The following is a 17,113-nucleotide window of genomic DNA, read 5'->3' on the forward strand; positions in this document are numbered from 1 at the left end:
AATACCTATTTATTGCTTTTTGTAGTCGAATAATTTTATTGTAGTTCATTTGGAGATGTGATCATATAGGAAGTGATTTGTGTGTGTGTGTGTGCCTTCAAGTCAATCCTGACTCTTAGTGACGGCCTGGACAAGTCCCTGCAGTTTTCAGGGCAAGGTTTCAGAAGTGCTTTGCCACTGCCTCCTTCCTAGGGCTGAGAGAGAGTGACTGACCCAAGGTCACCCAGCTGGCTTCATGCCTAAGGTGGGACTAGAACTCTGGTCTCCTGGTTTCTAGCCTGGTGCCTTAATCACTACACCAAACTGGCTCTCATAGAAAGTGATATATAAATAATAAAATAGAGTAAAAAAGTGTTTTCCAGTACATGGCTGGTAGCCCAAGAATTATCTTGTAAAACTTAGTGATAAATATTCAGCAGAACACTGCATGAGACGTAAATTGTGCTAAGGAATTCTTTATGCAGGAAATTTTAAAACAGATGTTCAAATACACAGAGTACTTGGTTAAGAATAACTTTTTTACATCACATTTCATATAAGATATAACATCTGCGGATGGTTTTGATTTACAAAGATTATGTAATAAGAACTTGATAATATACTGATGCTTTAAAATATCATATCTATATAGTTATTATATAGTTATTAACTGTATCAATACATTTCAGAAGCCTAAGTATCAGAAGGTGAGGAAATATTTAGTACACAGTTATTTCCAAATGTATAACTAGCAGTTAATAAATAATTTGCCTGACAAGTAATTTTGAGCCAACAAGGGTTTTAGTGAAAAGTGCAGCAAAAGGAAAACTCCTCCGCAATTGCTATTTCTGAAAGCATTTATGGAAGGAAAAAGGGAAATTTTTAACATTAGTTCTAAGATACATAACAATTCAGATCAAGGTAAACTAATATAAAGCGTGTATGAAAATGGGACAATTGTAAATTATTTATTCAAAAGACTCTTTGATTCAAGGAAAATGTTAAATTATTTAAATTTATTATTTAGACATATTTCAGCTATAATATCTAACAGCACAGCATACTAATTTTTCCTGAGGAGTTCCTATACAATAAGGTCCAGTGTAGAACCTTGAATTGTATAAAGAACACCTAACAGATTTTTTTCTTACAACCAACTCTAGAACTGAACAAGCACTCTTCCCAAATTAGGGAGAATGTATTTATATGAATTCTTGTAACTACACCCACCCCTCGTTTAGCAACTGCATTCTGTTCCAACGCCCAGTTAAGCGAAATGGTCACTAAGTGAAAATCACAGTAGCCTAGGTGTGACTGCAACTGTGCTTATGACTTTATTCAGCTTTCCATACTTAATTTCTTTTATCCTTGTTTCATCCTTCTTCATATACTTCAGGACATGTTTAAAATTTGGTACATTCTATTTAAAAGATCTCTTTGATTCTAACATATTTTTGCCATAAAAATATACTATAATAATTTATTGCCCTTTAAAACTTGGCATGTCATTATGACAGTTTAAAACTTATGAACATTTTTTAAAGCTTTGGTTTAATACTGTATGCATATTGCTTTAGGCCATTTGCAAATAAATAAATACAGAAATACAGAAATAAATAAATAAATAAATTCTCTCTCTCTCTCTCTCTCTCTCTTACAAATAGCCTAAATCAAAACAAAAAGGATAAATGGAAACTCAGTGTATTTAAAGTTAGTTTATTATGTACAAAATGAGGCATAATTATATTGCATTACCAAAATAAAGAGTACAAAAACAGATTTTACAATTATGGTACCCATAAACGTCAACAGCTGAGGACTGTCTGGGTCTTCTATTCCTGTGGATGGGGAGGGCGATGGGGAAGGATGTGGAATTGAAGAAGGAGTAACTTTCTTAAAGAACCCACTAAGTTTGGTTTGCATGTTTTCTTTTTTTCTTCATATATTTCATGATAACACTTTTAAGGTTTCACGTATTTCCTGATGTACCTTTCCAAAACATTTGGATCCATACTTTCTAATCGTGATAAAATTTTGTTACTGTCTGAGAAAACACCAGCCAATCTTTTCACACTGAACTTTTGGGGCTCAACTTGTACTATTTTTTCTTCTTCCACAATCCTTTGTGCTTCCAATTCAATTAAATCTTCGTTTGAAAGCTCTCTCAGTGTAGGTTATCAATTTTTTTCATATCTTCAGCATCACTTTCTAAATCAAGGGATTTCATGAGTGTCAAAATTTTCTTATTTCATCCAAATTTTTGTTTTGGTCAAATCCTTCAGTATTATTTACAAGAACAGCAACATGTTTTAAACACTTTTTCCAAATCCCTTGCATGCATTTCACACTAACATCCTGCCATGTTGCTGCGATATTTTTGATACAATGGAGGATAATGTAGCCTTTCCAAAACTTGTGCAATGTTACTCTCTTATCCTCCGTCGTAGCTACAGCTTTGGCAAATAGTATGCCTTGAATGTTGAAAAAACTCTCTGATCCATAGGCTGTAGGAGAGGGGTGGTGTTTTTTGGTAGATAAGCTACCTTTATATCTGAGTGGAGATCACTGAGATGAAGGGGATGTCCAGGTATGTTGTTGAGGAGCAGGAGAATTTTAAAAGGAATTCTTTTTTTCAAGCAATATTCCTTTACTTGGGGTATGAAACAATTCATAAACCAATCCTTGAATAGGATTTGTGTCATCTAAGCCTTCCAATTGGATTTGTAATAAATGGGCAGTGTGTGCTTGCTTATGTTTTTGAACACATGGGGGTGATCTGATCTGTGGATCAGAAATGGCTTCAACTTGAATCCGGTGACATTTCTGCCCAATAGCAAGGTTACTCTATCCTTAAATGGTTTACACCCAGGCATTGCTTTGGTCTCTTTGTGTATGTAGGTCCACTCTGGCATTTTTTTCCAGTATGACCCAGTTTTGTCCACACTGAATATCTGTACAGGCAAATAGTTCCCTTCTGCTATGATATCAAGTTCATCCAGAAAACGTTTGGCAGCTTCTTTGTCAGCACTTGCAGCTTCACCTCTTGTGTGTGTGTTGTGGTAATGAAATCTTTGCTGAAACCACATAAAACAGCTACGACTGGCAGTGAATGTTTCCATGCACTCAACTACTCATTCCTTCAGTGTTTTGAAAATGCTGTGTGCCTTAATCTAAATGATAAGAAGGCCAATTGGCATCCTCTTTTGTATCTGATCTTTGATCCAAAGTATAAGGAGTTTTTCCGTTTCGTGGATGAGGCCTTTTTTCTGTCTTGTTGTAACTGCTTTCATTCCTGGTAATCCTTTCATTGCCTCTCTGATCCTTTCCTCATCCTGCAAAATAGTGGAGATGGTGGAATGGGCCAGGCCTTCTTCTCATGCTATAATATTTACCTTCTTCCCAGCATCATATGCTTTGATGATCTTCATCTTCAAACTGAGATCAAGGGCTTTCCTTTGTTTCTTGCCACTTCCTTCAGCTGAACTGGGGTTCTTGAAGACATCTTGGTACGGGTTATAAATGCGCATAAACAAGTAAATAAGCAAATGAAAATAAGAGGTTATATGCAACACTAACTGTAATAGCAAACATGTGACTGAGAGGGGGAGAGAGAGAGAGAGAGAGATGCTGCGAAAGTTGTAAATGCTCACGTTGGTTGCAAAATTAAATTTTTTTTACCATCATATTTGCTAATGGTTGCTAACTGAGACAGTCACTAAATGAGCAGTGGCTATAATTTATTCATTCAAATCCTAAGAAACACATTGTTTCAGCTCATGGAGCCCTTTACTTCCTTCCACAACCACTAATGTGCTATTAAACTAACACATATCAGTGATTAAAACTACCATGTTTTCATTATCAGTGGCTGAAGAAATGCTACTGTGTGTGTAGGCATGGCTGTGTGTGACTGGAGTGGAAATGTCTCTGTTTGCCTGTAAGAAGACCCAGTCTGCCTCTTACTGCAGTACTCAGATTCCTTATCCTCTTCTGATAGAGTACGAGATACTTTTACATCTGAAGCTTACTGAGAAATAAAATCAGTGTCACAATACTGGCAGTAGAAAAACTTCTTGAACAAAAAGAAAATGCTTTCTACTACTCATTTATATAACTCATAAAACTTAATTCATGAACTTGTAATTTCATTTCAATTAAAAAAGGAAATTGTCAGGCACAGAGGCTGTATAACCATGTCAGCTCTCTAAATCTTAACTTGTACTGGATTTTTAATAGCTTTGGACAAAGTTGTATAGCTTGAAACTTACCTGTGATAATGGAGAAAAAGAAGGTGATGAAGTAATATTTACAACAGGAGGGTCAAATATTTGCATATTTGTTACATCATAGCTGGGATTTATCTGTTGAAAAACAGATTTGATATTATTCTGTTATTAAAAATTAAAGCCTGAATGCTTAAAATATACATGAGTTATTTAAATATTTTAGAAAAAATATTCAGGAAATACTTAGGAAAAATTCATACTCACATTCATTTCCTTACTTTCTTCTTACAGTTTGGATTTTATATCAAGATTATTTTGCTTTTCTTCAAGATGCAGGGTAAAATTTGTTTAAATATCATGTTGATGAGGCAATTGGGGGCTTCATGATATTTTGGACTTCAATTATCTTTATAGCTTCCGAGAATTTTCATTCAAAACATGTGAAGGCATCAGGTTAACTACCCTCTCTTAGATAAGCTAATAATTTTAAAACTTGCTTAACAGTAGTAAAAGCAGATGCCCACAATATCAATGCAATACAAAGTCTTGCTGCATCGAAAAAGCCCTGAAATTAATACCTAGATTTGGATGCATATTAAAAGACACTTTACATTCAAGCAATTGGGAAGAGTTGTTCTCTAGCAGACCCAACAATGTTTCAGGAAGTCCATAAAAAGGAGTGGGAGACTTTGTGCTGCATCTAGAGCAGAAGTAAAATTCCATGAAGCATGTCTAAATTATTAATGTAAGAAAATGTTGCCCCTACTATCTTCATAAAACTATAATGAAGAATGCTAAAACCCACTAAAATAAATGTAGAACACAAATGGATTCAGCATAGTCAATACCATGACATTAAAAATATCTCACAATAGATGGACAGCCTCAACCATAGTTTTGGTTGAGTTTTAATTGGAAAACTGTGAGTATCCTAGGCCAAACTAACTCCAAAAATGCTAGAGAATTCCCAGAAGCTTGGCATTCAGACAGATCAGCCATCAATAGACACATAGAAATAAACCATATTTACACACCATTCAAAACAGACAATAAAAAGGCTGAGAAGGAAACAAAAAGACCAGAACACATCCTCTCCAGCAGCCAACACCCAGATACCAGGGATTAACACCAGGCAAACAATCAAGCAGAAAACAATACCCTAATCAAGGAACTACCAAGGAGAAAACCATGCCCCATTAAAACTGGCAGGGCAAGCCAGTATATAAACAGGGAGAAAACCCTACACTCATCCACACTGATGATGTTATCTAGTTGGGTAATGAAATGCCTGCAAGCAAACAATCAAACACAGAGAGCACCAAGGATTCCACATTAAAAATATCCTTTGCCACATTAAAGCTTCTAAAATCTGAATGAAATACGTGCTTGAAAATCAATAGAATTCTCTAATGGGGGCAGGGCAATTACTTAGAAGGATCATTTCTACTCTGCTACTTTTTGATTTTGATGGATGGAACTATAACTAACGGTTGATAAGAACTATACAAGAAAGATCTTAATGTCCCTGATGTCCATGCTGGTGTGGTCACGGACCTTGAGCCAGACATCCTAGAGAGTGAAGTCAAGTGGGCCTTAGGAAGCATTGCTAACAACAAAGCTAGTGGAGATGACAGTATTCCAGCTGAGTTATTTAAAATACTAAAAGATGATGCTGTTAAAGTGCTGCACTCAATATACCAGGAAGTTTGGAAAACGCAACAGTGGCCACGGGATTGGAAAAGGTCAGTTTACGTTCCAATTCCAAAGAAGGGCAATGCCAAAGTATGTTTAAACTATCGCACAATTGCACTCATTTCACATGCTAGCAAGGTTATGCTCAAAATCCTACAAGCTAGGCTTCAGCAGTACGTGAACCGAGAACTACCGGATGTACAAGCTGGGTTTCGAAGAGGCAGAGGAACTAGAAATCAAATTGCCAACATTCGCTGGATCATGGAGAAAGCACGAGAGTTCCAGAAAAACAACTACTTCTGCTTCATTGACTATGCAAAAGCCTTCGATTGTATGGATCACAACAAACAGTGGCAAATTCTTAAAGAGATGGGGGTACCAGACCATCTAACCTGTCTCCTGAGAAATCTGTATGCGGGCCAGGAAGCAACAGTTAGAACCAGTCACGGAACAACCGATTGGTTCAAAATAGGGAAAGGAGTACAACAAGGCTGTACACTTCACCCTACTTATTTAATCTATATGCAGAGTACATCATGAGAAATGCCAGGTTGGAAGAATCACAAGCCGGAATTAAGATTGCAGGGAGAATCATCAATAACCTCAGATATGCAGACGATACCACCCTAATGGCAGAAAGTGAAGAAGAACTAAAGAGCTTCTTGATGAGGGTGAAGGAGGAGAGTGCGAAAGCTGGCTTGAAACTCAACATTAAAAAAACTAAGATCATGGCATCTGGACCCATCAATTCCTGGCAAATAGAAGGGGTAGAAATGGAAGCAGTAACAGACTTCATTTATTTGGGCTCCAAGATCACCGCAGACAGAGACTGCAGCCATGAAATTAAAAGACGCTTGCTCCTTGGGAGGAAAGCTATGGCAAGCCTAGATAGCATATTAAAAAGCAGAGACGTCACCTTGCCGACAAAGATCCGCATAATCAAAGCTATGGTTTTTCCAATAGTAATGTATGGCTGTGAGAGCTGGACCATAAAGAAGGCTGAGCGCCGAAGAATTGATGCCTTTGAACTGTGGTGCTGGAGAAGACTCTTGAGAGTCCCCTGGACTGCTAGGAGGTCAAACCAGTCAATCTTAAAGGAAATCAACCCTGATTGCTCATTGGAAGGACTGATAATGAAGCTCAAGCTCAGATACTTTGGTCACCTAATGCGAAGAGAGGAGTCTTTGGAAAAGACCCTGATGCTGGGAAAGATTGAAGGCAAAAGGAGAAGAGGACGGCAGAGGATGAGATGGTTAGATAGCATCACTGAAGCAACGAGCATGAAACTGAGCAAACTCAGGGAGGCACTGAAGGACAGGAAGGCCTGGCGCAATATGGTTCATGGGGTCACGAAGAGTCGGACATGACTTAACGACTGAACAACAACAACAACAAGCAGATCCCAGCAGACAATGGAACAGGAATAGGATTCCATGAAGGACTTTAAAAAAGAATATGATAATTTCAATTGGTATAGAAACTAAGTGGAATCTATTGCAATAGCTGTTAAATGACTATTAAAAAAGTTAAAACTGCTCTTACTTTCCTGACAAAAGACAGATACTTTTTGTATGAACTGAAGCTTCCAAACTTTTAATAACTCCTGATCTAAAATAATTCAACTTTCTCTTCAGTGTGATCATATTGAATACAACGTCATGAGAGCACTATATACACTATGTAACTGAAAATGTTCCTTATTACCACCTTTATTCTTACTGTATTAAAGCTACTTATGTAGGGTAGCACTTCCATATTTAAAAGTGCACTGATCCTAAAAATCCTATTATGATTGTAGATTGTTTCCATTCTACAGATTATTCTTAAATATTAGTGCCATCTAGTGTGCTAAAACTATAATAGCTTAGTAACATAAAATACAATGTAAAGCATATACATCCATCATATATAGAATCCATGTTAACATTATATAAACCACCTCAGGAACCACATTGCTAGATACCAATATACTCCAAACTTTCCCCAATATATTATCACATAAAATAAGATACTCTGGATTTTTTAAAAATATAAACCTTAAAAATATTCATGGTGGCCATAAAAATTCATAATATTTTTGTGAAGTAAATTAAAGTAGATCTCTTAAGCCATTTCCTATCCTCACTCCTCATAAGGTGTGATGGTACATGGGAATGACCTTGGGAGACAGGAGGAAGACTGCAGGTCTTCCTCCTGTCTCCCAAGGTCATTCTCATGTACCATCGGATAAGGTGAGAAACTAATTTTTCTGAAAAAACTGTCCCCATCCCCCTGCAATCAGACATAATAAATGTGAAACATGCTTCTTTATTTCTCCTTTGCACTGATAACAGGCTCTAACCATCTCACGTGACAAGCTAAGGAAGCTTGTATTGGCTTTAGGTCTCATGATGAAAAAGTTGCAATATTTACAATACCTAAATCTTGAGTATTGAGTATCCACTGGCAGGTTAGTAAGATTTTATTATTTATTTTCCAAGTACCTATTCTGCTTCTCCTGTATCTTTTATTACATTCTTTTCACAAGTTTCAGTTTGGAGTTGAAATTTTAAAGCAAATAACTAACAAACTACAGTGGTATCTCGGGATACGAACTTAATGTGTTCCGTGACTCTGGGCGTATCCCGAGTTGGTCGTAACCCGACGCAAATTTCCCCATAGGGTTCAATGTAAATCCGGTTAATCCGTTCCGTCCTCCGAATTTGGTCGCACCCCGAAGCAAATTTTCCCATAAGGTTCAATGTAATTACCGTTAATCCGTTCTGGCGTCCGCGGACCACGTGTCAGGGGCGGGAGAATGGCCGCGGACCACGTGTCAGGGTGGAAAAATGACCGTACCCCGAGCCGGAGTTCGCACATCGAGGTAAATTTTTGCAGCCGGAGCTGGTCGTAACCCGAAAAGTTCGTTAGTAGAGGCGTTCGTATCCCAAGGTACCACTATAAAGAGATTTCTCTCTCTCTCTCTCTGTTCTATATTTTTATTATTAACGTTTTATTTATTTATTTTACAAGATTTGAAATGGACTCAAATGCTTATTGGTAGCCAATGAAGAGGACTTAACATGGGTGTAATTCTGCATTGCCAGGTTTCTCTGGCCAGCAGTGCAGCTGTTGCATTTTGCACCAGTTGCAACTTCCAAGTCATCTTCAAAGGTGTAGTAGTCCAATTGAAGGTGATGATTTACTGTTGCCAGTGCATCCTGGAGTAGCTCCTTCAGGAGTAGAAACCCTGTCAAGAGCAACTACCAGGGACAATATTACTGGGTGGCCTGATGTTATAATGTAAAGTAACGCTGTCTCTCTAGCATTTAAGCCTGAGCGGTTTCTCCCTATTGAGGCCCAGACTCCAGTTCAAGACATCTCCAGCATGGCCTGAGGTAGAAATGTACAACTGAGTATCACTAGCATACTGATAATATTTCACCCCAACTCAAAAAATGACCACTCCGACTGGCTTCATATAGTTGTTAAACAAAACATGGGAGAAGACTGAGCTTTGTGGCAGTAGAGGGAATGGCCTTGAAGGACAGGAGGAAGAACCACTACCAAGGCAGCAGTCAGATAAAAAGGACCTGAGCTCAGGTCAAGAAAGCAGTTTGAGAAAACATCTCAGACAAGCCTTTCCCTAGTTCATATGGAGATAAAGGGAGGGAGGGTGAAGCACATTCAGACTTGCAAGATTCTGTTACTATAGCTGTTGCAATACAAGTAGCACTGACCTACATGGCACTGGTTTCTTAGTCTACCTTGTAGGGCTGACAATGGCACCCAACACTGGAGCAGGTCAGAGATCAACCTTTCATCCCACACAGTTATGGACTAGAACTGCCTACTTGGGTAAGAACTGAACTATCTTAAAACAATCTTAAAATAGTATCTTCCACCTCCAATGTTGCAGGTGATCCAAGAAAAAAACCAAGGCAATGGTACTGAATGCCACTGAGAGGTCCAACAGAACTAGAAAAGGCATACACTTTCCACATCTAGATCCCAAAAAGGTCATTCAGTAAAGTGACCAATACAATTTTGATCCCAAAATTGGGCCTTAATCCTGAATATAAGGGATCTGTTAATCCATAGTCGAGTCTCCACTCTATTCTCAACAACTTTTCCTAAAGAGGGTGAAAGTTGTCAAATGTGGGTATATTGAGAGATGCCTTTTTTAGAGCATGTACAATACTGTGTTTCATGGCCAGTGGTATAACACCCTCCTTCAAAGAGGCATTTGGCACCTTTCAAATCCAGTGGCACATGCCCTGCCGAATCACTGCAGAAGCCTGGGGGGGTATGAGTTTAATTCACAGGTGGCAGAAGTTATGCTATAGAAGACCCTATCCTCTTCTTCAGGTTCCACAGACTCAAAAGAATTGCAAGTGGACACATGATGTTGTTCAGCCCACCTTGCTCTGTCAAACTGGCATCCAAACAACAGCAGATATAAGCAACTTTACCCACAAGGAAATCCCCAAATTCATCTTGTCCTGCCCATCCTTGCCTAAAAGGACCACGTCACACTGAGCAGAGGCATGAGGTGGGAACCCACACACACAATAAACATGAAGAACGAACGTTTGCTGCTTTTATTGCTACTGAGTATACTCAAACATGAACTCATACCAGTACCAACAGAGGTGAATATGTGTAGCTCAGGGTTGAACTGGGGAGTCCTTGGGGTTCTGTGAGCTTGGTTCTTTTCTTGCAAACATTTCATTACCTGGCTAGGTAACATCTTCAGTGCTAGAATGGGATGGGGTTTGCTTTCTATTTATATATTGTGGCATGCCCTGCCAGTGTTGGTGGGGGTGGGGTTTTTTGTTTTGTTCTGCTGGTAGTTCCTTGATTAGGGTATTGTTCACTGCTTGATTGTGTGCCTAGTGGTAACCTCTGCTTATCTGGATGATGATTCCTGGCAAGGAGATGTTCTGGTCCTTTGTTTTCTATTGTCTCTTTTCAAAAAAGCAATCATCACCCAGATAAGCAGAGGTTACCACCAGGCACACAATCAAGCAGCAAACATATGCTAATCAAGGAACTACCAGAGGAGCAAAACAAAACCCCCATCCCCACCAGCACTGGCAAGGCATGCCACAATATATAACTAGAGAGTAAACCCCATCCCATTTTAGCACTGAAGATGTTACCTAGCTGGGTAATGAAACGTTTGCAAGAAAAGAACCAAGCTCAGAGAACCCCAAGGACCCATACCAGTGTCCAGTTATGTCCTGTTTTTCTGCCATTCTTATTGGCTAGCCTATTCTTATTGGCTAGAATACAGTTATCTGTGTGTTAATTGGTAGTTAGGAGGAAGTGAGAGAAAAGAAGGCTTTGAGGTTTTAAACTCAGGATAGCTAAAACTATTCACCACCCCCTGCCACCTCAATCAAAAAACAACTGAACTTTAAAACTTAAATGATTAAATTGCCAAAAAAACATACGGGGCTCTATAACTAGTGGGTTTGGGAAAATGCCTTTCTTGAAAAATGATTTAAAGGAGAAAAGAACCAAACTACTTAATGAGAACTGGCTATCTTTAGTGAGTATAGAATGCCCACTTTCAGGGGAACAAATTAAAAACTGGAGATGGTAGAGAAGAAAATGAATCAAAAACTCTGTGGAAAAACATGATCAAATGCTCAGCTAGTTTCCCTAAAGAAATATCTACACTGCAAAACTTTGCTGCAGATCCCAGTTGTACACAATAATTTATTATTTGAGTTATCAGAAGCCATAATAGTTTACCTCAACTGACTGTGATTTTGCATCATGGCGATGAGGTGAGCGAGGGTAAATATCCAGAAGGTGAGGGGGGTCATCACTATGTATTCTTTGCATATGCTTTTTCAGAACTTTCTTATATTCAGATGCATCAAAATTTGTCTTCCAGAGCAGCACCTGTTAGACATTTGCTAATGTTTAGTTTATTTGTTCCATTTTTAAAATGCAGTCTTTTCATTTGGTAATTAAGCATTTAACTAAATATCCAGTTTTTAATAAAACAACAAGACATGCAGTACAATTTAAGTTTGCTGACAAAAAACTTCACAGACAAGTACTTGAAGAATTTAACACTTTTAACAAACCTGTGCATCTGTGCCACCAGAAGCAAATGTCTCTCCATCTTTTGAAAAGGCTACAGAGAGGACAGGACCCTAAAAAAGGAAAGAGAAAAATAAGATAAATATATTTTTAAAAGGCATAATGTTTTGCTTTTTTGATCATTTGTCCCTTTTTCTTCTTATTTAGTCATCCCTACACTGCTAATAAACAAGTAACGCATTAGTAATGGCTAAACATATTTAGGTAATGATGTGAAGCCATACATCAATTGGGCATGTTATGCATGCAGCATTTGTCCAATTTATATTTTTTGATTATGTGCCATCAAGTTGTTTTCGACTCTTAGCAACCACATAGATCGATTTTCTCCATGACAATCTATCCCTAACCTGTTCTTTCACATCTCCCAACGGTGCACTCATCGCCTTTGTAACTGAGTCCAGCCACCTTGCTGTTGGCTATCCTCTTCTTCTCTTTCTCAGCATGAGAACCTTTTACAGAGAGCTGGGTCTTCCCATAATGTGTCCGAAGTAGGATAATTTGATTGATATAGTCATAGTATAACTGCCACAAGTTTTCATTACAGTAACGTTATCATTCCATGCACAGAAATTATTTTTTGTGATGAAAAGCAGCTCTTAAAAACAAGACCAAAAGTAGGAGAGATTGTACCTCATGACCATGAAGTGTGTATAAGAGTTTTCCTCCTAAAAGATCCATAATCTTAAGAGTTCCATCACTAGATGCTGTTATGAGATAGTTGCCAGAAGGATGGAAAGATGTGTAGTTAACACTAGCTCTGTGAACTGATTTAAATAAAAATAGTTCAGATACTGATGCAAAGAAGAAAAACTCCAAAAGGACAACAACATAATAACATCACTGACCAACAACACAAACTTAATCATAATACTGAGAAGAATAACAATAAAGTTTACCTCCAGTGTATGGTGCATAGGGTTGTATCCTATGACTGATATTTTTAAAAAGCAGTTCTAATAAGTTTTTTTTTTTTTCAGATTTTAACTAGCTTTTATATTATTGTCTCTATCATTCTCTTCCAATGTTACCCTTAACAGATATGCAAACTGTTTTGAATTTGAAATGCCCCACAACTAGTTACAGTCATATCAAGGACTCTGTAACTGATTACACTTATAAAAGGGTATTCTGAATTCCATTTTCCCCATCCCTATTATCTCTGAATTGCTACAATAGCTTATTTTCACTGCTGTTGTTTTGTACTGCTCTGTGGTAATTATTTCGTTACATTTAAATAAGCAGGCTCCAATATTAGTTTTCCTGCTCTTCTTCATTACTGTTATTCACTAATCAATTCCTTTAATATTTACATTCCAGATCATTTGGTAGATTTTACTTTTGGAAGTGACAAATTCATTCAGTAATATAATGCTGCTTTTTATAGTACACATTGCAGGAATCCTAGGATTCCTGCAAACAGAATCATCAACATCCCACCAACATTTAAGAACATACAGAACCTGAGCCCCATGATGCACGCCAAGCTGCATACATAGCTATTTAAGCCATCTCATGTTTCTGCTGAGCAGGACCTTTTGAATCCAAGATATAAGGGACTAGACTTAGAATATTCACTAATTATTACAAAATGTTGCACAGTTAACCAGTCCCCAGACATGTTAAGACAGTCTCATTGGTATCTCTTTATGCTTCTTTTCTGCTGAGCACTTGAGCCACATCCTAGCACTAAGACAGGGTTATAAAATTTCACTTAACTCTTATTAAGAAATGACTAGAGAAAATTGCAAAAATAAAGTGAGGAATGGAGGAAGCTGCCAATGAAACCTCAAAGTTTGCAAAAGAAAGGTCAACATAATTTCCAAGGAAGAGAAAGAACTGTGTACTAAAATAGATACAATTGTGGTTGTAGGAGAAATGTTCATCTGAGATTTTCTGATCCATGTCAAAAGATCCAACACTGTGGCATTTAAAATTTTTTTTTTAACCTGCCTTTATTATTTTTATAAATAACTCAAGCTGGCGAACATACCTAATACTCCTTCCTCCTCCTATTTTCCCCACAACAAAAACCCTGTGAAGTGAGTTGGATTGAGAGAGAGAGACTGGCCCAAAGTCACCCAGCCAGCTTTCATGCCTAAGGTGGTACTAGAATTCATAGTCTCCTGTTTTCTAGCCTGGTGCCTTAACCACTAGATCACACTGGCTCTTCTTGGGGCATCATTAGAAAAAACACATACACTGAAGCATTTTAGATAAAGAATGGATAATTTATACAAGGAAGTAGAAGTAGCTGGAGTACTGGGTAAAAGAGATTAGATAATGATGCAGTTCTTGATTTTAAAGAAAACTAAAACTGAGTCTAGTCAAATACATTTATTGGATTTAAAAAAACCCAAAATGTATTTTAATACATTCAGAGAAATGGTAAGAGGAATTTCATGGCAGGAGAAACTAAAGGGGAAAAAAAAGCTCAAGATGAATGGGAGTTCCTAAAAAAGGAAGATACAGAAAGCACAACTACAAACAGAAGAACTGGGCAGGGCAGTAGGAAGCTTTTATCTGATGGTTTAAATGGCCCTTCCAACTCTGACTGCAATTTATACATAGTATCATTGATTTGTAAAACTTGTTTCACATCAAAATAGAATTTCACTGAAATTTAGGACCCATCACCAAAAACCCTACATATGCAAGAACAGGCTAAAATGAGTAACCACTATTTTGAAGAAAATAGGGAATATTTAGGACAGGGGACCCTTTCATCTATAGAGTATATAACAACAACATACGAGTGAAGGGAGAGTTTTCAACTTCAGAAATAATGGAACTCCTTGCCCCAAAAGGGAAAGATTACTGATTCAAAAGAATTAGCCTTTCAGTACTAAAGTTACAGGACTGAAGTTTGGAATGTCTGTAACCAACAAATCCAAGAGCAAAATGTGAAAAAGCTGAATTATTAATAAATTTATTAAATTGATTACCTTTTTCTTCTAGGCTGAAGGCAGAATATGAATATTTGACTAAAGTTATGTGATTCTGCTGCCATCTTGTGGCTTTAAATACCAATACCACTCAGTTTTAATGAGGTATAGTATAATTTATCTTTAAATCTACAAAATACAATACCTTAATTGGAAATTTCCTAAAACAACCAGCAATACACAGACTAAATAGCACTTCAGACTGTAAAAAGAACGTACAATGGTTTTGATATTAGTTAGCTATTTTGACTTTCCTGTTTCCTTCCTAAGGTAGAAACTGTATGACAACTGTACAGAGAATGAACATTTCATTTGGGATATGGATTAATGACACATTTAAGTAATATCTATGGAGTATCTATGAACATATTCATCTGGAATTCTATCCCAATTCAAACAATATATTTATATTTTCTAAATTAAACACATTTTCCAATAGGTATTGATTTGGATGCACAGAATGGACACCAATGGTATTCTAATTACTAAGATGTTAAAATGGTCTAAAATGGATGGACACATTCCAACTAATTGGATTTTTTAATCTTCCCTTAAAAAATAGAAGCAGTATGTGGACTATGATCTTAGTTTAGGATTTATCTACACACACACACACACACACACACACACACTTCTATAGCAGTTTCTCAGAGCAGTTTATAAGAAGCCAGTTAAGAAAACAGTCTTATGTAAGACCATCACAATAAAGCCAACAATGCTTAAGAATAAATACAAATATTAAAACAAAATTCTTTTAAAAAATAGCAAACCAAAATAATACAGAAACTGAAGTATAGTCTTACACTGGGGTAATTGTTAACCAACAAACGTCTTAAAGAATAAGCATGCCTTCAATTGTCTTCTGTGGAACAGCTGAATGTTTTTCATGAGAGAATTCCATATGAGTCCCTGTCACTGAGACCTTACTCCTTGATACTACACAGAATCGAACCTATCAGCAAGAGAATAAGGAGGTCTTCCCAGCAGAACTTAATGCACAAGTTGGATATATTTAGGGAGGTGATTCTTTAAGCATTTAGGGCTTCACAGACCAATGCAAACATCTTAAAAGTCACATAAAACCAGTGAAATACTTTCAGGAACAGCATTATATGGTCAGGTGGCCCAGGCCACATCATGAACTAGAGTTTCTTCAAAAAGATTGAAGGACAAAATTTGCTATTAATTATATAAAGTATATTAAATAGCTTTGAAGCAGCAACCTATAATTTTAATTTATACATATATATTTATAAAATATATGTATATATAAAATACTGCATGGAATATAAGTATATATTCCCTATTTAATTGAAAAGATCACTTTTAAAATACTTAAGTACTTTCATCATATTCTCAAAATGTTTGACTTGCACTTTGGAATAGGTTCCTGTTTTAAGCTGGTATAAAATCTGGGAAAGGCAAGAAATGAGTTTGAAAACAATAACAGCTAATTTTGGCAGAGATAAAATTATAATTAGAAATTTTCTAGATTTTACTTTTAACTACTAAAACCTATACTATGTCTTAAACAAAACACAAAAGAGAGGCTAATCAGGTTGTGCTGCAAAAACATTTACCTTCATAACGCTGCAATAATTTGTTTATTCGAATGTCCCAGAACTTCACTGTGTGATCAGAACCAGCAGAAATTATACATGTACCATCAGGATTAAAATCCACATAGTTTGCAAAGCTACAAATAAAATTAAAAACAATAGTTGTCATTGTGAAGGAATCAGGTCATCTGTTTGGCTTATTTCACTGCATCCTTAAGGAGATGTCATTGTCATAAAGCTCAGGACAATATACAGTGGGGCAAACAAGTATTTAGTCAGCCACCAATTGTGCAAGTTCTCCCACTTAAAAAGATGAGAGAGGCCTGTAATTTTCATCATAGGTAGACCTCAACTATGAGAGACAAAATGGGGAAAAACATTCAGAAAATCACATTGTCTGTTTTTTAAAGAATTTATTTGCAAATCATGGTGGAAAATAAGTATTTGGTCACCTACAAACAACCAAGATCTCTGGTTCTCACAGACCTGTAACTACTTCTTTAAGAGGCTCCTCTGCCCTCCACTCGTTACCTGTAGTAATGGCACCTGCTTGACCTTGTTATCAGTATAAAAGACACATGCCACAACCTCAAACAGTCACACTCCAAACTCTACT

The 17,113-nt window shown here is 37.0% G+C and overlaps 1 protein-coding gene across 4 annotated transcripts in view; it reads right to left on the reverse strand.

Moving 5' to 3' along the window:
• The window catches only part of POC1B (POC1 centriolar protein B), a 42,075-nt gene that overhangs the window by 13,595 nt on the left and 11,367 nt on the right, over window positions 1-17,113 (reverse strand). For all 4 annotated transcript variants that reach the window (XM_015888563.3, XM_088141879.1, XM_088141878.1 and 1 more), the window contains exons 6-10: window positions 16,519-16,634; window positions 12,627-12,760; window positions 11,978-12,046; window positions 11,637-11,789; window positions 4,248-4,340 (exon numbers count right to left, since the gene is read on the reverse strand). In XM_015888563.3, coding sequence (XP_015744049.1) covers window positions 4,248-4,340; window positions 11,637-11,789; window positions 11,978-12,046; window positions 12,627-12,760; window positions 16,519-16,634 — 565 coding nt within the window. The remainder of the gene's footprint in view (window positions 1-4,247; window positions 4,341-11,636; window positions 11,790-11,977; window positions 12,047-12,626; window positions 12,761-16,518; window positions 16,635-17,113) is intronic.

Source organism: Python bivittatus, unplaced genomic scaffold, assembly GCF_059951505.1.
Source record: "Python bivittatus isolate LINGU-HERP-01145 unplaced genomic scaffold, Pbiv_v1 ctg000330_np1212, whole genome shotgun sequence".
Taxonomy (NCBI): domain Eukaryota; kingdom Metazoa; phylum Chordata; class Lepidosauria; order Squamata; family Pythonidae; genus Python; species Python bivittatus.